Source organism: Mobula hypostoma, chromosome 14, assembly GCF_963921235.1.
Source record: "Mobula hypostoma chromosome 14, sMobHyp1.1, whole genome shotgun sequence".
Lineage (NCBI taxonomy): Eukaryota > Metazoa > Chordata > Chondrichthyes > Myliobatiformes > Myliobatidae > Mobula > Mobula hypostoma.
This window is the reverse complement of record NC_086110.1, coordinates 70,075,861-70,098,527: the sequence shown is the minus strand read 5'-3', so window position 1 is coordinate 70,098,527 and position 22,667 is coordinate 70,075,861. Positions and strand designations below refer to the sequence as shown.

Below are 22,667 nucleotides of genomic sequence, written 5' to 3'. Positions count from 1 at the left end.
TATCAACTGTTTATACCCCTCCTTAGATATAGATATTCGTATCCTGCTGAGTTCCTGCAGCATTTTGAGTGTGTTGTTCTGGATTTCCAGCATCTGCAGAATCTCCTGAGCTAATATTGGTTAAGCATTCTCAGTGGCTGCACCACTGTCTGGTATTGGGGGTGGTGGGTGGGCTGGGGCGGGGGGCGGTCTACTGCGCAGGATTGAAGAAAGCTGCAGAGAATTGTATATTTAGTCATCTTCATCATGGGTATTAGCCTTTGTAGTACCCAGGGCATCTTCAAAGAGCGATGTCTTAAAAGGGCAGCATCTATCACTAAGGGCCTCAATCACCATCAGGGAGGAGGTACAGAAGCCTGAAGATACACACTCAACAATTCAAGAACAGTTTCTTCACCTCTGCCATCAGATTTCTGAATGGACATTGAATGAACATATATATATAAACAGTATATGCATTGCATTATGCTGTTGCCACAAACTTAACAAATTTCAGGACATATGTCAGTAATATTAAACCTGATTCTGATTCTGATTCTGATTCTGATTTGGAAAATAGAGTAAAAACAGCAACAGAGCAGAATAAAATGTTAAAGCTACTGAAAGAGTGCAGTGGAGGTCCACGACGAAGTGCAAGATCATAATGAGGTAGATAGAGAAGCCAAGAATCCATTTTATTGTACAAGAGGTCCATGCAAGTGTCTGATCACAGTGTCCTTGAACCTGGTAGTATTGATCTATTTTGGGAAGACCTTACTAAACTGGAAAGAGTGCAGAGAAGATTTATAGGGACATTTCCAGGAATTAAGGACCTGAGTTGTAGGGAGAAGTTTGACAGGTTAGGATTTTATTCCTTATAGTGTAGGAGACTGAGGGGTGATCTTATAGAAGTGTTTAAAATCATGAAGGATATAAATAGGGTGAATGTACTCAGTCATTTTCCCAGGGTCGGGGAATGAAATATTAGGAGGATAGATTTAAGGTGAAAGGGAAACTATTCAACACAAACTTGAGGGGCAGCATTTTTTTATTCAAAGGTAGTATGAATGTGGCAAGAGATGCTCAAGAAAGTGGTTGAATCAGGTACAATAGAACCATAGAAACTACAGCACAGAAACAGGCCTTTTGGCCCTTCTTGGCTGTACCGAACCATTTTCTGCCTAGTCCCACTGACCTGCACACGGACCATATCCCTCCATACACCTCCCATCCATGTATCTGTCCAATTTATTTTTAAATGTTAAAAAAGAACCCACATTTACCACCTCATCTGGCAGCTCATTCCATACTCCCACCACTCTCTGTGTGAAGAAGCCCCCCCCCCAATGTTCCCTTTAAACTTTTCCCCCCTCACCCTTAACCCATGTCCTCTGGTTTTTTTCTCCCCTTGCCTCAGTGGAAAAAGCCTGCTTGCATTCACTCTATCTATACCCATCATAATTTTATATACCTCTATCAAATCTCCCCTCATTCTTCTACGCTCCAGGGAATAAAGTCCTAACCTATTCAACCTTTCTCTGTAACTGAGTTTCTCAAGTCCCGGCAACATCCTTGTAAACCTTCTCTGCACTCTTTCACCCTTATTTATATCCTTCCTGTAATTTGATGACTAAAACTGAACACAATACTCCAGATTCGGCCTCACCAATGCCTTATACAACCTCATCAATAATAAAGGTCAATAATGACCTTTAAACACAGTTGGACCGGTACATAGATTGGAAAGGTTTAGAAGGTTATTGGCCAAACACTGGACCTTGGTCAGCATGAACCAGCTGAGCTGAAGGGCCTATTTCCAGTCTGTATGACTGTAATGTTCCAGTGACCTGGTTTAGATCGTAACCTCCTGTGATGTCTCTTTAGCGTTCACATATTTTTGGAGTGACCACTTCGGGTGATGAGGTGTCCATTTATATCCCAAAAATGTATGCATTGGTGGTAAATGGTCAATTAAAAAATGTCCAAAGTGTGTTGGTGACTGATGGAATCTGGGATTTCATGGGAAAAGGGCAAGAATAAAATTGGATTAGTAGTGGGATTAATGCAAACGGATGTTGATGACCTTCAGTATCAGTGGGTTGAAGGGTCTGTTCCAGTGTTGTATGGCTTTGGTGGTGCTCAAATCTCACCTTCTAAGAATCCTAATTGGCCACTGCATTGTGACCAATTAGCATCATTGGAATCAACCCTAGCACAGAGCCATTGTTTGAATGCCTATCATGAATGAGGAGAGAGGAGGATGAGATTCATGGAGTTGATGTGCTGAATGTCCTCCTTTTGGGTCATAACGGCGATCAAGAATCTAAAGCTTCGTGGATAGTTTTGGCATTTCTCTGAGGATCATCACTGTGGCATTGTGAGCTCCTGAGATTGTGAGAGTGATGCTGTCTGGAGTTGAGATCCTGGTAGGGTCACCCCTGGTGGTAAGGTCTAGGGGGAGGCTTCAGACACAGGACAATCCAACCAAGACCTCAATAGTGGAGCTGGTGGAAGATGATGCCACATCACAATGGCAGTGAAGGTGGAAGGAGGCTGAAACAATGAAGGGTCGTTGGTTATCTTGCATTCCATGTCACTGGACCATGACCCCAATTTGTCAAGGACTGTGTGGTGGCTGTCCATGCATCAGCCTCCCCATGTTAAACAAAGTCACGCACGGCCATTCTCTGTTAGGGGAATCCACCATATTATCCCAGGTTAAGTCACCCACTAAGCTTTCATAAGTTGAGGGATAGAGTTTAAAAGTCGCGATGTAATGATGCAGCTCTATAAAACTCTGGTTAGGCCACACTTGGAGTACTGTGTCCAGTTCTGGTCGCCTCACTATGGGAAGGATGTGGAAGCATTGGAAAGGGTACAGAGGAGATTTATCAGAATGCTGCCTGGTTTAGAGAGTATGCATTATGATCAGAGATTAAGGGAGCTAGGGCTTTAGTCTTTGGAGAGAAGGAGGATGAGAGGAGACATGATAGAGGTGTACAAGATAATAAGAGGAATAGATAGAGTAGATAGCCAGCGCCTCTTCCCCAGGGCACCACTGCTCAATACAAGAGGACATGGCTTCAAGGTAAGTGGTGGGAAGTTCAAGGGGGATAGTAGAGGAAGGTTTTTTACTCAGAGAGTGGTTGGTGCGTGGAATGCACTGTCTGAGTCAGTGGTGGAGGCAGATACACTACTGAAGTTTAAGAGACTACTAGACAGGTATATGGAGGAATTTAAGGTGGGGGCTTATATGGGAGGCAGGGTTTGAGGGTCGGCACAACATCGTGGGCCAAAGGGCCTGAACTGTGCTGTACTATTCTATGTTCTAATGGACAACCCTTTAGGAGAACATCATATTCGACTCAAGTGATCACACTTCTGCTAGTTTTGGCAGATTATTAGTCAGGAAATATTTTAATAATGTAACACAATACAACGTGCTTCAGCTATGGTATTATGTGTGATATGCCTTATATGGGCAGCACAATTGCATAACAGTTACCACAATCAATTCCTGCCTCTGTCCGTACGGAGATTCTACGTTCCCCGGTGACTGCGTATGTTTCCTCCGGGTGCTCTATTTCCCTCACACATTCCATAAGACGTAAAGGTTTGGGTTAGCAGATTGTGGGCAAACTGTGTTGGCACTGGAAACATATCGGCTGCCACCCAGCACATTCTTGGTCAGTGTTGGTCATTGACACAAATGGTGCATTAAACTGCATGATGTACATGTGAAAATAAAGCAAATCGAATCATAAAAAAATTAAGAACTACTGTCATTGAGTCACCGTGTCGTAGAGTCAAACAAAAAGGAAACAGGCCCTTCAGCCAAATCCTCCATAATGGTTTTAGGATTGTTCAAACTGCACATGGAGTATTGTGAGCAGTTTTAGGCTCCTTATCTAAGAAAGGATGTGCAGGCATTGGAGAGGGTCTCGGGCAGGTTTATGAGAATGATCCCAGGAAATGAAAGGGTTAACATATGATAGCATTTGATGGCTCTGGGCCTATATACACACTGAAATTTAGAAGAATGAGGGGAGAGGGGAGCTCATTGAAACCCATTGAATATTTAAAGGCCCAGAGAGAGTGGACTGGGAGATAATGTTTCCAAAAGTGCCTAAGACCAGACAGCAGAGACTCAGAATACAAGGACATCCTTTAGAACAGAAATTAGGATGAATTTCTTCAGCCAGAGGGTAGTGAACCTGTGGAAGTCATTGCCATGTATGACTGTGGAGACTAAGCCATTCTGCATACTTATAGTGGAGGTTCATGGGTTCCTGATTGGTAATAGTGTAAAGTGTTGCCTGGAGAAGGCAGGAGATAATAAATCAGCCATGATGGAATGGTGGAGCAGACTTGATGAGCTGTATGGCCTATTTCTGTCCCTATGTCTTATGGTCTTATGTTTTTTTATGGACGGAGTAGGTTGAATGAACTGTTTAGTGTTCCACGAATCTGTGACTGTGCACCTCTGTATTCAGAGAGGAAGCGGTTAACTGGTACACAGGATGTTCAATATCTCATTCAAGGTTTTATTTATTGCATTGAGTACAAAATCATGAGTTCTGCATTTGAAAATTGCGTGTACAGATTTCCAGTTTATTCAGCAGATTGAAGCTTAACGAAACCCGCTTGTGTTTCCTGTATTAGTCCATAGATGCATATAGACCAAGTAACAAGTCAACTTTCCCTCAATTCAAAAACTACAAGGAATGCTTTACGGCCTTACTGAATTCTCCTTAACCTTCACCAGCAGATATCAAAACCGGAATAAAAATACAATCAAACCTACTGACTGTCTCAGTGATTTTCACAGTTGGCTAGTCTTCTGTGAAGTTTTTAAAATGCACAATAAATAATGCATTTCTTTTTCTGGGTAACATTAGGTGACAAGAGGTCACTATTGTTAGGTATTTTTGCTGTAGTATCTCCAAAGATTTCTAATCAAATTGTTATCACTTACTTAGCTTCCCTTGACAAGGATTACTCTGCACTCTGTGAGCTGCAACTTGACTGAAGCCCGCCAGTTGAAATTAAGGATATGAGAAATCGATGCAGATGTTAGAACCTGCTTCACCATTCAAGACCATGCCTGGTCTTCTACCTCAACTCCATTTTCCAGCACTATCCCTTTATCCCAAATCCGTGGACACGCATTCTAACTGGCTGCATCACCATCTGGTATGATGGGGGGACATTGCACATGATTGAAAGAAACTGTAGAAAGTTGTGAATCTAGGCAGCTACATCGTGAACACTAGCCTCCCCAGCATCCAGGACTTCGTGAAGGAGCGATGTATCAAAAAAGCAGCATCCATTATTAAAGATCTCCAACATCCAGCACATGCCCTCTTCTCATTACTACCATTGAGTTGGAAGTACAGGAGCCTCAGGTTATACACTCAATGATTCAGAAATAGTTTCTTCCCCTTTGCCATCAGATATCTGAATTGATATTGAACCCACGAACACTACCTCACAACTTCTTTTTCTTTTTGCACTACTTAGTCAGTTTAACTTTTTAAATGCACAGCAATGTGCATCTGCTGCATAGGAACAAATGTCATGACATATTGTATACTGGTGATATTAAACTTGATTATGGTCCCTTAATGACAAGAGATCGATCAGTCCCTGACAGAAACAACGGAGTCTCCATAAACCATTGGAGAAATGAAATCCAAAGATTTAGTTAGAGATTCAGCACAGTAATAGGCCCTTCTGGCCCAATGAGCCCGGCTGCCCAGTTACACCCATGTGACCGACTAACCTGTACTTCTTTGGAATTATGCAGGAAACCCACCTGGTCACAGGGGGAATGTACAAACCCTTCACAGACAGCAGCAGGAATTGAACCCTGATCTCTGTAAACATTTCACTAACTACCATGCTACCATGCCACCCCCACTGTGTCACTTCCTTTAAAGAAATGGAAGAACGCTTGTTGTACTGCCATGCAATATATAAAGAAAAGGGAATTACAAGTCCTGGTCATAAAAACGAGATCCTACTTAGAGCTCTGAATATTGGAACTTATAATATTTTAAGGAAATATTTCTGATCCTATACTTGTTCTGCATATATTTTTCTCAATCAATTGTTGACCTTACAGTTTTAGACAAAGTTTTAAAGTCAATGCAAATGTGATGTATATAAGACAAAAAGACATAGGAGCAGAATTAGGCCATTTGGCCCATCAAGCCTGCTCTGCCATTCCATCATGGCTGATTTTTTTTATCCCTCTCAACCCCCATTCTCCTGTACAGTGTCTGCCGAGGCATAAAACATTCAAACTGAAATGCAGATTGTCTGGTGCGAATGAATACTTAAAATTATTGCTTTCCTTTTTGAGTAAAATAGGATTTTTCTATAAATTTAACAAGCAAATTCATTTAACACTTGATATGCAATGCATAGTTCCTAGGGATCTCGCTTTACAGGGAGGTTACAGCTGCAGGGGACTAGTGAACTTCGGGGAATCTACGAGGGGTGATTGATAAGTTCGTGGCCTAAGGTAGAAGGAGTCAATTTTAGAAAACCTAGCACATTTATTTTTCCTACATTTACACATTTAGTCCAGCGGTCGTGGAGCATACGGATCCCTTCTTTGTAGAAGTCGGCATCTTGGACCTCCAGGCAGTGGTCCACAGCAGGGGTGATTGATAAGTTTGTGGCCTAAGAAGAAGGAGATGATTTATTAACTTCAAACTTTCTGCATTTTCACTCAAAGAGTTGAACTGCACGCGCATGTAACAAGAGCTGTATAATTCATCTCACTGCATGCACATGCAGTTCAACTCTTTGAGTGATAATGCAGAAAGTTTGAAGTTAATAATTCATCTCCTACCTTTGGCCACAAATTTATCAATCACCCCTGCTGTGGACCACTTCTACAAAGAAGGGATCCGTATGCTCCACGATTGCTGGACTAAGTGTGTACGTGTAAGAGGGGACTATGCTGAAAAATAAATGTGCTAGGTTTTCTAAAATCGACTCTTTCTACCTTAGGCCACAAACTTATCAATCACCCCTCGTAAAAGTTGACAGTCAATTCTAGCGTTGATTTAAAATTCTTATGGTTAGAGTGTAGAAGGCAGGACAGGAACCGGTCCTTAGGCACATGGAGTCTCTGCCAAACATAACGCTGAATTAAGTTAAATATCTTCTAAATGTTTATTATCTAAATCGACCCCCCCATTCCTTGTGTCTGTTTAACAGCCTCTTAAACACCTCTGTTGTAATTTTTTTCCAGCACTGCCACCAAGAAAGCTGTTGGCAGAACAGCCTTGATGCAGATCAATTTTTCCTTCACCCCCACAGAAGCTGCTATGCCTGCTGAGTTCATCCAACAGATTGTCTGGACTACCACATGTATTTCTGGTTGCCAAACTATGGGAAGGATGTTGTTATGCTAGAAAGGGTTCAAAAATGATTCACAAGGACATTACCAAGACTGGTAAAATTGGAGAAGTTGAACTGAAAGGGAGCACACACATTCACATACATCAAAGTTGCTGGTGAATGCAGCAGGCCAGGCAGCATCTCTAGGAAGAGGTGCAGTTGACTCAGGGTCTCAGCCTGAAACGTCGACTGCACCTCTTCCTAGAGATGCTGCCTGGCCTGCTGCGTTCACCAGCAACTTTGATGTGTGTTGCTTGAATTTCCAGCATCTGCAGAATTCCTGTTGTTTACACACGTTCACATGATTTTGGAGGAACTGAGCTGGTCAAGCAGCATTTATGGAAAGGAAAAAAATGTCCATGTTTTGGGCCGAGACACTTCCATGCTCTATGTCTCTTCGTAGCTGAACCGTACTCAAAGTTCAAAGTAAATTTATTCTGAAAATATATATATGTCATCATATAAAACCCTGAGATTTGTTTTCTTGCAGGCATATTCAGTAAATTCAAGAAACATAATAGAGCAGTATGTCAGTAAATCCAAGAAACATAAAAGAATCAATGATCCTAATAGACTCAATTTCTTTGAGTACATTCTCTCACTTAAGGTTGAAAGCATGTACAACCAGGCTCAAGGACATCTTCTAGCCCACTGTTATAACAGCTCTTTAGTACAATAATTGGACTTATAACCTCACAATCTATCTCATTATGATCTTAAACCTTATTATTTATCTGCACTGCACTTTCTCTGTTGCTCTAACACTTCATTCTGCATTCTGTTATTATTTCATGTTGTCCTACCTCAATGTACTGTGCAATGATCTGACCTGTATGAACAGTAAGACAAGCTTTTCATTGTATCTGGGTAATAATGAACCAATTCCAATTCAATGTTCCCTCTAATTTGCAATGACCAGTGTGCGCAAAAATCTTGAGCTATGTAATTTTTTTGCCCAGTGACAATAACTTGTGTGCATTGGTTTTTATATATAGAGGCTATTATTTTAACAGCTAGCAAAACACCGTCAATAAAAACTTTGATCTCCTCTGGATTTGATTGTTTGGGTTTTTGCATCGTGACAGTACACAGAGGTAACACCAGTTCTGTATTGTACATAAATATTTCACATCGCTGCACATTCCTGACCCCATGAGTTTGTGGTGTAGGAGTTTCAACTGTTTCATTAAGCCATTCCACTTTAAATGATTTAGCGGTTCTTTTGCGCTTCACGCCCTTTGCTTCTTTAAAATTCGACATAGTGAATCAATAATTTCTTTAATAAAACAGGATAAATAAGCCAGTTCTAAAACCTGCAGACAAATCATTGCAAACTCAACATTGTCAACACCACCTGTGGTAGAAATCAGAAAAGGAAATGTGTATACGATCATGAAATATACTTAACATGCCAACCAGATAGAGGATAACAACCTTTTGTGTGCAGTTTAAATTCCTTTGTCTGCTTGTAGCAAAAGATGGGTGCATGCACACCTTAGAGAGAACATTGCTCCCAACTCCAATTCCGAAACTGGAACTATTATGAATGCAAGTATGATTTGGTTTGGCTTATTATTAATGCCACACTTTTTGAGATGCAGTGAAAGGCTTCTGTTCCAATGCTGCCCATGCTGATCACGACACACGGAAGTTCATCAAGGAAATGCAAAAAAAAAACACAGAATGTGGAATAGAGTGAAGCAGCTACACAGAAAGTGCAGTGCAGGCAAACAAAGAACAAAGCTCAGCATGATAACGTAATGGTTAGCACAACGCTTGGCAGTACCAATGACCTGGGTCCAATTTCCATAACATTCTGTAAGAAGTTTGTACATTCTCCCTATGACTGCATGGGTTTCCTCCAGGTGCTCTGGTTTCCTCCCACATTCCAAAGACATGCTAGTTAGTAGGTTAATTGGTCATTGTAAGTTGTCCCATGTTTAGGCTTGGGTTAAATTGGAAGTTGCTTGGTGGTGCTGTTCAAAGGGCCTGAAGAGCCTATTTCATGCTATACCTCAATAAATAAATAGTGCAAAGACTACAGAGAGGTAGTTTGGAAGTTCGAGCTTATCTTTAACATATAACAGGTCCCTTCAAAGTTCAAAGTAAATTTATTATCAAAATACAATGATCTCACCATACACAAGCCCAAAACTAATTTTCTTATGGGCATACTCAGTAAATCCAATAACCATAAAAGAATCAGTGATAGTCCACACCAACAAGGCAGACACCCATTGTGCAAAAGACAACAAACTGTGCAAGTATAAAAAGAAAAAAAAGAAGTAATGATGGTAATGATAAATAAATAAGCAATGAATGTGAAATACATGCGATGAAGAGTCTTTGAAAGTGAGTCCGTGGGAATATTTCAGTGATGGAGCAAATTAATTTATCCACCCCCTTTGGTTAAAGAGCCTGACGATTGGGGGGCAGTAACTGTTCCTGAACCTGGTGGTATAACAATGAGATAGAAGCTGTCCTTGAGTCCGGTCAGAACCTGCTTTCAAGCTTTGATATCTTCTGTCCAGCAGGAGAGGAGAGGAGAGAGAATCACTGGGGTAGGAGGAGTCCTTCAATCTGCTGGCTGCTTTCCTGAGGCAGCAGGAAGTGTGGACGGTGTCATTGGAAAGGAACCTGGTGTGCTGTGTTCACAACTCTGCAATTTCTTGTGATTTTGTTCAGACCAATTGCCATTCCAACCTGTGAGCCATCTGGATAAAATACATTTGTACACTAAAAGCATTCTGAATAATGATGGTAATATTATATTGCCCACTCTAAATGAATATTTCTCTCTTCTTTTTCCAGAACATGCTTATGCACCAATATATCAAGGAATTTCTCTGACAGATCGTCTCTGAATTAACTATAGACACTGAAAGAATTGAACTGTCACCCAGATCTAGCACATGACAGCGTTGTTGGCCTTCAGTTATTGAGGACCTTTGTAATTAGGAACATTTCTCAAAAGGTGCTTTTTGTGCCCCTTGCTCTGCCCAGTGCTCCCCTCCATTGCCAGAAACACTGTCCTTCACAGCCATCTGTCCTTCTCCCCAAACCTACTGAGAGGCCTATCGAATCATGCCAGAGAGGCTGAGAAAGATGATGACGGATATGAAGGCAGGCTTGGTGCTGGTGTGGATTAGTGTGCTCCCTCTGGTGCAGCCCATCCCAATGGATGCTCCGCAGAACCTCCAGGAAAGGGATGTGCTAACACTCAATGGGTTGAACGTTGATGCAGCTGCCCTCAGCCGTGCAAAGAGAGGCTGGGTCTGGAATCAAATGTTTGTGCTGGAAGAATTTTCAGGGCCTGAACCTATTCTTGTTGGACGGGTATGTATTTGATTTCAATATTACTTGATCATAATCTCCATATGAAAAGTTGCAAGGCAACGAAGTGTTCATGCATCTTGCAAGAGAATGGCATATACTTTGACATTCTTCCTCATCCTCAGCTGTGTCTTAAAGTCGAGTTTATTGTGACGTGCACAAGTACATGTATGAATATGTATATACAGTAACACGTATGTATGTGGAGTCACCTGTAGTATATATAATAAAAATTTACTTGCAGCAGCATCACATGCATATTGCATTACAGAAGCAGCATTCACAGGAAAAACATAAATTAAGCATAAATTATACTGTACACAATCTTTACAGGAACATAATCCTGCCACTGTCTGTAAGCAGTTTGTGCTTTCTCCCCATGATCGCGTAGGTTTCCTCTGGGTGCTCTAGTTACCTACCACTGTCCAAAGACATACCTGTTCGAAGGTTAATAGGCCATTGTAAATGGGCCTGTGATTGGGCGGATAAAATCTGCGGATTGCTGGATGGCACAACTCGATGGACCGGAAGCGCCTATTCGGTGTTGTATCTCAACAAATAAATAATTTTATTTATAGCATTAATAACATTAGAACTTAAACATTGTCCATTATGGTGCAGAGTGATCCAAATGGCCATGGTGTTGTTATACAGAGACAGTGATTAGGGTTTTGCCAGTTGGCTCAAGAACTGAATGGTTGAAGGGAAGTAGCTGTTCCTGAACCTAGTGGTGTCAGACTTTCGGCTTCTGCACCTTCTGCTCAATGGTAGCTGAGAGAAGATAGCAGGGCCAGATGGTGGGGACCTTTGATGATAGATGTTGCCTTCTTGAGGCAGCACCTCCTGTAGTAACTAGCGACGGTAGGCAGCAATGTGCCTGTGATGTATTGGGCCGGGTCCACTTCCCCAGGCTGAAGAGACTGTACTATGCTGTAATGTTCTATATTCTATGTTCAGCAAAGAGATACTCCGAAAGTCTCCATTCTTAATCTGTTTGATAAGAAACAGAAGAGAAAAACCAGCAAGAAATACAATGGATTACATTCAAATCAGGTACAGAAAGAGAAACAATGAGAGGGGAAGACTGATTATATTGAAAACAAGAGCAAAAAGAGACCACATGAAAAGGGAATGAGGCAACCGTTTTAAATTATTTCCTTTTTTGGCCCAGAAGATGTGAATTGACATTGTGTTAATGATTTTTGAAATGGTGCTTAGTGTCAGGTCTAACGTTGCAAGGCGACTTTAGTCCAAGTTTAATGTTTTAACCCTGCAGGTTTGTAGTACTTTTGGGGCAGTTGAGAGTGAAATGCTACTCCTATAAAGCGAAAAAAAGTAGACAGATAAATTAGCATTGGCGGAAGTACCATATACAAAATGTTAGAGGAGCTTAGCAGGTCAGACAGCATCTATGAAAAGGAATAAAGTTTTGATATTTCGGACCGAGAGCCTCCATCAGGACTGGACTTCATCAACTGCTTATTCCTTTCCATAGATGCTGCCTGACCTGCTGATTTCCTTCAGTGTTTAGTATGTGTTACTCTGGATTTCCAGCATCTACAGAATCTCTTATGGTTTAGGATGGACCAAGAGATCATTACAATTCACATCTTGCAATATAGCTCATATATGACCTGTAATGAGTGGCAAATCTGCATTGTAAACTTGCCTTTATTTCACCAGAGATAACTGGGTCTAGTAATCTTGTAAATACTTGTTTTGCTTGTGTATTCATTGATGTTGACTGGAACTATCTTGTTTCAAAGTAACTGCATTATTAAGAGAGTTATTAATAAATAACTAAATATTTATAGTGAACCACTGGCCTTTAAAAACAAGCTTCATATACGTTCATTTAGATTGAAGCAGAGATTGAGATCTTCACTACTTTCTGTGTGATGAAGTTCCCATACACCTCAGTTTAAATGACTTCTCCCTAATCTTTACCTATTTTCCCTTGTTCAAGCTTCTCTCACCTGTAGAGAGAGACATCTCAATATCTACCTTGTTCCAATATAACTTATTCCCGTATACGTTCTGCTGTGTGATGTCAGACGGATAGTGCCAGGTGATGTCTGCAAGCATGTGCAATGGTGGAGATTCAATCCAGGGAAAATGAGAAAAATGATACAAAACACTATCAATGTTCAAGTTCCAATGCCATTCAACCATACATGAATACACATGGATACAACCAAATTAAACAATATTCCTCCAGGAACAAGGTGCTACACACAGTACCAACAGTCATTCACAGCACAAAGCACACAAGACACATATAAGATTGCACTAAACATACAATTACACAAAAATAAAGTAATAATATGTCCCAGATCCTTGAGTGTCATGTCCTGGAGACTGATGGTGCATAGGATATTGTTGGCAAGAACAAGCCCACGGCATTCTTATCATCATGCTCTAAAAAAAAAGTGCAGTTACAGGCGAATGCAATCCAGCTTGTCTTCCACAGAGCCAACACTGGAGGGCAGCACCAGTGGGAGTGACCAGCCACCAACCCAGCTTGGGTGTCGCGCCACACCACCTCCAGCACCCCCTCCCCCCCCAGGTGGCTGCGATTGTCGACACCGCAGAATGAAGCTTAGACCATGTTGCAACCAAGGGAACGCAGCTGACCACCGTCGGTCTTGCCAATGAACCAGTGAAGTGAACCTGCAGTATTCCACGTTACCAAAGTCCAGCAGGGTCTTGCGATTACAAGAAAGACAGTCACTTGCACCATTTGTTGGATAGTGCACAGCCTCCTCATGCCACCTCATGTCGTCTTCCCTGGATTGCTGAAGCAGGCTGCCCCATGGTGGGCAGCAAGTGCAATTCAACCATCATCGAGCGACTCACTGATGGGGTAGACCTACAGTAAATGATACTCTTGATAAGCAGCAGTGTCTTGTGCTTATAAAAAAGACATACAAGACAAAAAATTACACCTTTGGTTGGACCCTGAGAAGCCACTGCAGTTGAATGTACCACTATCATACTAGGTAGTAAGTCTTTGCCTTATGAAAAAAGGTTGAATTAGCTAGGGCTTTTCTCTTTGGAGAGAAAGAGGATGAGAAGTGACTTGATAAAGGTGTATCAGATTCAAGGTTCAAGATTCTTTTATTATCAAAGAATGTATAAATTATACAACCTTGAGATTCACTTGCTCACAGGTAGCCACAAAGCAAGAAATCCAAAAGAACCCAACAAAAAGAAAGTATATATGAAAAAAGACCAACACTGAATGTACAAGAGAAAAAAATACAAGTCATATAAACAATTGAAGCAAACAACAGCATTCCGAAACAAAATGGAGTCCTCAGATCCGAACCCTGAAGTAGGCCCAAAGCCTTGCTTATCAGCTTATCACATTAGCGGGCATGGAGCACAGCAGCCTGGGTAGCCTTCATAACCTCAGAGCCACGGATATGACCGACATGGAGAATGAGCAAAATTGTCTTTTGTCCTGGCTGACCCCCCGTCTTTCCAGTCTAACTGGGCCAGCGTTTAAACTGACCCCACAAGATGGTAAGAGCCACAGACAGACTGGATAGCCGCAATTGATATTGTGCGTGCTTGTATAGAGTATGATCAGCATTGGGTGACTTTAACATAAAGCAATAACTTGATAGGATAATTAAACACAAGAAATTCTGCAGATGCAGGAAATCCAAAGAAACACACACAAAGTACTGGAGGAACTCAGTAGGTTTGGCAGCACCTATGGAAATGAATAAACAGTCGATGTTTCAGGCTGAGACCCTTCATCAGGACTGATGAAGGATAGGATAAATATTAACAGCAGTGAGCAGCTTTGAATCCAGATGTAAAAGTAATTGGCCTGTAGTTATATTTTTTATAGAACCCAAAAAATGATGCATTTGCCAACTGTTTTGGCAAATGTGTGAATTGGTTAATTATTGTCACATATACAAAGGGACTGTGAAAAACTTGTCTTGCATACTGTCCATACAGAGCAATTCATTACCGCAGTGCTGGTGTTCCGAGGCAAGGAGGCATGTAGAATCCATGGATTGGGGGTTGCTTCTAATGATGGACTGACCTACGTCCACAAACCTCTGCAATTAGAGGTCCAAATATTTGCTCATTTAATGAGCTTCCACAGATCTAGGTGGTGGAAATTTTAAAGACTGACTGCTGCACAAGAAACAGCCTTGAATCTTTTGTGCCCCGTAGCAATTCACATCCATTGAAATACTTCCTGAAGTGTTGGAAGCACGGCAGCCAATATGTGATCAACCGACTTCAACAAACTGTAAGATGATAAATGCCAGGTGATACATTTGTCATCATCTCAATCCCAAAGGGTCAACTAGTCATCCAAGACTGTGGCACCTAGATATAAACTCTCCAGCCAAAAGAAACAGCTAGCTTCAAACTCTCAAATGGTTCATGCTTGGATTTGTCTCACAGTCTTTAGATTATTATTGAGGTCACTGGAATATTCACCCAAGCAGGATTATGTGATGATTGCAGTTTGCTGACACCTCAATGGACCGTGAGCTTGTTTTCAGTAATCTTTGCCAGAATCTTGTGTGTTTGGGACATTGTGTGTCCATAGATGAAGCAAGTGCGATGCTATTGCAGAAGGACTGACCAATCCATGGCTCACCTGTCAGTCTACAGATGAGAACAGGAATAGGCCACTCAGTTACTTAACCCTGCTCTGCCATTTAACAAGATCCTGGTTGTTCTGATTGTAATGTCAAAATCCTATAAACTTGCAGCAATCTTTCATCTCCTTGCTTATCAAGAATCTGTCTACAGAGTCACAAGGGACTGCAGAAGCTGGAATATGGAGCAATGAACAAAAAGCCCGAAGAATTCAACAGGTTAGGCAGAATCTATGAAGGAAAATGGACAGATGGCTTTTCAAGTCAAGACTTTTCATCTGTCTGTCTAGGCTTGCCATCAAAACATTCAAAGACTCTGCCTCCAATATCCTTTAAAAGAACGTTTTTCAAAGTCTCACGAACCCCTGAGGGAATTAATGTCATCTCAGCTCCATCTTAAATGGGCATCTTCTTTTTTCTTTAAAGTAACAACAAAATACCTGATTGTCTCATAAGGAAACATCCTCTCCACATCCATCAGGATAAGACCCCTCAGGATTCTACACTCAGTGGACATGTTATTAGGTACACCTGTACACCTGCTTGTTAATGCAAATATCTAATCAGCTAATCATGTGGCAGCAACTCAGTGCATAAAAGCAAGCAGACATGATCAAGAGGTTCACTTGCTTTTCAGACCAGACATTAGAATGGCAAAGAAATGTGGTCTAAGTGACTTTGACTGTGGAATGATGGTTGGTGCCAGACAGGGAGGTTTGAATATCTCAGAAATTGCTGATCTCCTGGGACTTTTCATGCACAGAAGTCTCTAGAGTTTACAATGAATGGTGTGAAAAACAAAAGAAAAAAATCTGGTGAGTGGCAGTTCTGTGGGTGAAAATGGTTTGTAATGAGAGAGGTTAGAGGAGAGTTGCCAGACTGGTTCAAGGTGATAGGAAGTTGATAGGAACTCAGATGACCAGGTGTTACAACAGTAGCATGCAGAAGTGCATCTCTGAATGCACAATAGGTTGACTCTTGAAGTAGATGGGCTGCAGCAGAAGAAGACCGTGAACATCATTCAGTGGCCACATTACTAGGTGCAGGAGGTAAAGTAGTCACTGAGTGCATATGTTTCAATCTTGTGGACTCTCCCCTCATGTTTTCCCTAACTTTTGTTCCTGTGGTTGCAAATCCAGCTTGTGTCACCCTCTCTGAGAAGACAGGCAGCCTACTCTGGATACCAATCTAGGTAAAGTTCTGAGTTACTTCTAACATTTGACATGGTGCCTTAAAAAGAAGTCAACTACTCAGTGCATGTATTACATGCAGGCTCTGTTAGTGCTGGAATGTGAGGTGATACTTACAGGCTGCCCCCAGCACATCCTTGGTTGTTAACACAAACACTGCATTTCTCTCTTTAATGTCACTCGACCAGTCTTCTCTCCAAGTCACGATATTACCTTCTACACCTCAGCTTTTATATTTCTGAGAAAAGGAGAACTTTCTGAAAAATGGTAAGTACAGTACATATTATTTCTTCAAAGAACGCCAATAAATTTGTCAAATGTGACATCCCTTTCACCTGATTACCTATAATGTCTTTAATGATAGCTTTGAACATTTTTGCTATGAAAGAAGGAAATCTAACTAGCCTGTGGTTTTCTGCCTTCCATTCTCCAAGAATTATTTTTACTTATTCCTTTCCCATGAAATAGGAGTCAAGTAAGGTCAGTTCAGTAGGGAATTGTGATTTTACCATATTGTGGTGTGTTGTACTTTTAGATTTTGATTAGTCAAGGCAAATCTAGGAGACTTTTCATCCAAGGAAAAGGGCATCAAATAACTATAAGATGATAAAACACAGGAACACAATTAAGCCATTTGGCCCATTGAGTCTGCTCTGACATTCCATTATGTCTGATTTACTTTCTCTCTCAAAACCATTCTCCTGCTGCCTTCTAGTAATCTTTGACACCCTGACTAATCAAGAACCTATAAAACTCCACTTTAAATATACCCAATGAGCTGGTCTCCACAGCTATCTGAGGCAAAAAGTTCCACAGATTCACCAGCCTTTAGCTAAAGAAATTTCTCCTCATCTCTGTTCTAAATGGATGTCCCTATATTCTAAGACTGTGCCCTCTGGTCCTACACTGTCCCATTATACTGGAACCTACCAGGGAGAAGGCAATTCTGGATTTAGTGTTGTGTAATGAATCAGATTTGATAAGGGAACTTGAGGTAAAGGAGCCATTAGGAGGTAGTGACCATAATATGATAGGTTTTAATCTACAATTTGAGGGGGAGAAGAGAAAATTGGAAGTGTCAGCATTGCAGTTGAACAAAGGGGACTATGGAGCCATGAGGGAGGAGCTGGCCAAAGTTGACTAGAAAGATACCCTAGCAGGGATGACAGTGGATCAACAATGGCAGGTATGTCTGGGAATAATACAGAAGGTGCAGGATCAGTTCATTCCAAAGAGGAAGAGAGATTCTAAGGGGAATAAGAGGTGACTGTTTCTGACAAGGGAAGTCAAGGACAGTATAAAAATAAAAGAGAAGTATAACATAGCAAAGATGAGTGGGAAGCCAAAGGGTTGGGAAACTTTTAAAGAGCAATAGAGGATAAATAAAAAGGCAATACGGGGAGAAAAGATGAGGTACGAAGGCAAGCTAGCCAAGAATATAAAGGAGGATAGTAAAAGCTGCTTTAGGTATGTGAAGAGGAAAAAAATAGCTAAGACCAAAGTTGGGCCCTTGAAGACAGAATCAGGTGAATTTATTATGGGGAACAAGGAAATGGCAGATGAGTTGAACAGGTACTTTGGTTTTGTCTTCACCAGGGAAGACACAAATAATCTCCCAGATGTAATAGTGGCCGGTGGACCTAGGGTAGCGGAGGAACTGAAGGAGATTCACATTAGGTAGAAAATGGTGTTGGATAGACTGATGGGACTGAAGGCTGATAAATCCCCAAGGCCTGATGGTCTGCACCCCAGGGTACTTAAGGAGGTGGCTCTAGAAATCGTGGACACATTGGTAATTATCTTCCAATGTTCTATAGATTCAGGATCAGTTCCTGAGGACTGGAGGGTAGCTAATGTTATCCCACTTTTTAAGAAAGGAGGGAGAGAGAAAACAGGGAATTATAGACCAGTTAGCCTGACATCAGTGGAGGGGAAGATGCTGGAGTCAATTATAAAGGATGAAATAGCAGCACATTTGGATAGCAGTAACAAAATCGGTCCGAGTCAGCATGGATTTACAAAGGGGAAATCATGCTCGACTAATCTTCAGGAATTTTTTTGAGGATATATCTATGAAAATGGACAGGGGAAAGCCAGTGGATGTAGTGTACCTGGACTTTCAGAAAGCCTTTGATAAGGTCCCACATAGGAGATTAGTGGGCAAAATTAGAGCACATGGTATTGGGGTAGGGTACTGACATGGATAGAAAATTGGTTGGCAGACAGGAAACAAAGAGTAGGGATTAACGAGTCCCTTTCAGAATGACGGGCGGTGACTAGTGGGGTACCGCAAGGCTCGGTTCTGGGACGGCAGCTATTTACAATATACATTAATGATTTAGATGAAGGGATTAAAAGTAACATTAGCAAATTTGCAGATGACACAAAGCTGGGTGGAAGTGTGAAATGTGCGGAGGATATTGAGATAATGCAGGATGACTTGGACAGGTTGGGTGAGTGGGAAGATGCACGGCAGATGCAGTTTAATGTGGATAAATGTGAGGTTTTCCACTTTGGTGGCAAGAACAGAAAGGCAGATTACTATTTGAATGGTGTCAAGTTAGGAAAATGGGAAGTACAATGAGATCTAGATGTCCTTGTTCATCAGTCACTGAAAGTAAGCATGCTGGTACAGCAGGCAGTGAAGAAAGCTGATGACAGGTTGGCCTTCATAACAAGGGGAGTTGAGTATAAGAGCAAAGAGGTCCTTCTGCAGTTGTACAGGGCCCTGGTGAGACCACACCTGGAGTATTGTGTACAGTTTTGGTCTCCAAATTTGAGGAAGGACATTCTTGCTATTGAGGGAGTGCAGCGGAGGTTAACGAGGTTAATTCCCAGGATGGCAGGACTGTCATATGTTGAAAGATTGGAGCGACTGGGCTTGTATACACTGGAATTTAGAAGGATGTGAGGGGATCTGATTGAAACATATAAGATTACTAAGGGATTGGACATGCTAGAGGCAGGAAACATGTTTCCGATGTTGGGGGAGTCCAGAACCAGAGGCTACAATTTGAGAATAAGGGGTAGGCCATTTAGAACGGAGTTGAGGATAAACTTTTTCACCAAGAGAGTTGTGGATCTGTGGAGTGCTCTGCCTCAGAAGGCAGTGGAGGCCAATTCTCTGGATGCTTTCAAGAAAGAGTTAGATAGAGCTCCTAATGATAGCAGAGTCAAGGGATATGGGGAGAAGGCAGGAATGGGGTACTGATTGTGGATGATCAGCCATGATCACAGTGAATGGCGGTGCTGGCTGGAAGGGCCGAATGGCCTACTCCTGTACTATTGTCTATATAGGAAACATTCTCTCCACAACCACTCTATCTAGGCTGTTCAATATTTGATAGGTTTCAATAAGATCCCCCCCCCCACCCCATTCTTTTAAACTCCAGCGAGTACAGGCCCAGATCCATCAAATATTCCTCATATGTTAATCCTTTCATTCCTGGGTTGATTTTTGTGAACTACTTCTAGACCCTCTCAATGCCATCACATCTTTTCTTAGATAAGGAGATTACAACTGCTCATATTACTGTAAGAGTGGTCTGACAAATGCCTTATAAAGCCTCAACATAACATCCTTGCTGTTATATTCTAGTCCTCTCAAAATTAATGCTAACATCGCATGTGACCTTCTTACCACTGACTCAACCTGCAAGTTAGCCTTTAGGGAAAGCTGCACAAGGAATTGCAAGTCCCTTGGCACCTCTGATTTTTGAATTTTCTCCCTGTTTAGAAAATAGTCTCTGCTTTTATTCCTTTTATACCAAAGTGCATTAACATGCACTTCCCTACACTATATTCCATCTGCCTCTTCCTTTCCCATTCTCCAGTATGTCTAAGTCCTCATCACTATCTACCCCTCCACCTATCTTCCTAGCATCCACAAACTTGGCCACAAAACCAAGAATTCCTTCATCCAAATCATTGACGTATAACGTGAAAAGAAGTGGTCCAAACACCAACCCCTGTGGACTATTTATATGTGACAATGCACTGATACATATTTACACTAGCATCAATTTCTAGATTTAGATAAATGATTGTATTTATATTTATGCACGGGTGATTATAAATGTGATAAGCTTTAAAATACATCTTGATCATCATGGAAACAGGCTGGAGGCCTGTTTCCATAAGTGTATGACTCTATAACAGATGACAACAATGAACCAATTTATATTTATATTAGGGCTATTTATAAATATAACTTGGACCATAAGACATAGGAACAGAATTAGGCCATTCAACCCAACAAGTGCTCCACCATTTGAACATGGCTGATTCATTTTCTCTCTCAATCCCATTCTGCTGAATTCTCCCCATAACCTTTGTTGCCCTGACTAATCAAGAACCTATCAATATCCACTTCAAATATGCCTGATAATTTGGTCTCCACAAATGTTCTGTGGCAATGAATTCCCGAGATTTACCATCCACAGGCTTAAAAAAAAATCTTCATCTCTATTCTAAAGGAAAGTTGTTCTATTCCGAGTTGTAGCTTCTGGTCCTAGACTCTTCTGCTACTGGAAACTTAAATTATAGTTATGTTAGGGTTATTATAGAGTTATTTTACAATTTATATCAGTGACATGGATGAAAACATATATACACTGTATATATGAGAGGACTATATATAGCCAGTACAAGAGGACATAACTTTAAGGTAACCAGCAGAAAGTGTTGTAAGAACTCAGCAGTTCAAGTAGTATCCATGGAAATGTTGACTACTTGTTCATTCCCATAGATGCTACCTGACCTGCTGAGTTCCTCCAGTATTGTGTGTGTGTTCCTCTGGATTTCCAGCACCTGCTGATTTTCTCATCTTTACCTCCAAGGTGATTTGAGGAAAAAGGAGAGGGGATGTCAGAGATAGAATTTTTTTCATGGAAAGTGATAAATTTATAGAACACACTACTGGGGTGGTGGCAGATGCAGATACATTAGGAACATTTAAGAACCTTTTAGATAGGTGCATGGATGACTGAAAAATAGAGGGCTGTGTACGGGGGAAGGGTTAGATTGATCTTGCAGAAGGTTAAAAGGCCGGCAGAACATCATGAGCTGAAGGGCCTGTACCGTGCTGTACTATCCGATTTTTTTCATTTTCTGTTTAATTTTGGACTCTGATCAATGTGCAAAAGAAGACAAACTGCAAATAAAAAACATAAGTAAGTAAATAACCGATACTGAGAACATGATTTTAGAGTTCTTGAAAGTGAGTCTATAGGTTGTGGAATCAGTTCAGTGTTGAGGTGAGTGAAGTTATCCATGCTGGTTCAGGAGCCTGATGATTGATGGGTAATAACTGTTCCTGAACCTGGAGGTGTGGGATTACGCTCAATGAAAAATTTTGTTTCACAGGTCTGTGTGAGATGAGAAAGTTAACACTTCCGTGTTTATCCCCACACTTGTGATACTAATGATGCCTTTCACATGTTTCCAAGAAGTGCTAGTTTAGTATATTGTCATTGATAACATTCTTCTCATTGGCTACTACACCACAAAGTTCAATGTTCAAAGATATATTCAAATCTTTCAAACATATAGATGTACACTGCCAAAAGGAAAAAAAAAACATGCTTCAGACCAAGGTGCAAAACACACTACATATGACAAACACACACAACACATAAAGTAATGTTATCACAAACAAGTTAATAAATAATAAGGTTCATTTGTGACACAAGTTAAAAAGGAAGCAGTATAAAAAAATAAATAGACTGACAAATCAACGAACGAACAAACAAATACATAGATAAATAAATAAAATCATTCTCATCAATGGCCCCAGGGTTCTACAGCTCACCTACATGCCAGAGGGACAACTTACAGAGGCCAATTAAACTACCAATCCATCTACTTTGGAATGTGAGAGGAAACCTGATTGCCCCAAGGAAACAGAACATAGAAATTTACAGCACATTACAGGCCCTTTGGCCCATAATGTTGTGCCGACAATGTAGCCTATTCTAGAAACTGCCTAGAATTTCCCCACTGCATAGCCCTCTATTTTTCGAAGCTCCATGTATCTATCTCAGATTCTCTTGAAAGATCCTATTGTATCCGCCTCCACCACTGTCACTGGCAATGCAATCCAGGTACCCACCATTCTCTGTGT

General features: G+C 41.2%; 1 protein-coding gene across 1 annotated transcript in view; it reads left to right on the top strand.

Annotated features, from left to right (window-relative positions):
• cdh8 (cadherin 8) overlaps positions 1-22,667 on the top strand; it is a 355,456-nt gene that overhangs the window by 27,182 nt on the left and 305,607 nt on the right. Inside the window, exon 2 of the mRNA XM_063067229.1 lies at positions 10,204-10,728. Coding sequence (XP_062923299.1) covers positions 10,477-10,728 — 252 coding nt within the window. The 5' untranslated portion in view covers positions 10,204-10,476. The remainder of the gene's footprint in view (positions 1-10,203; positions 10,729-22,667) is intronic.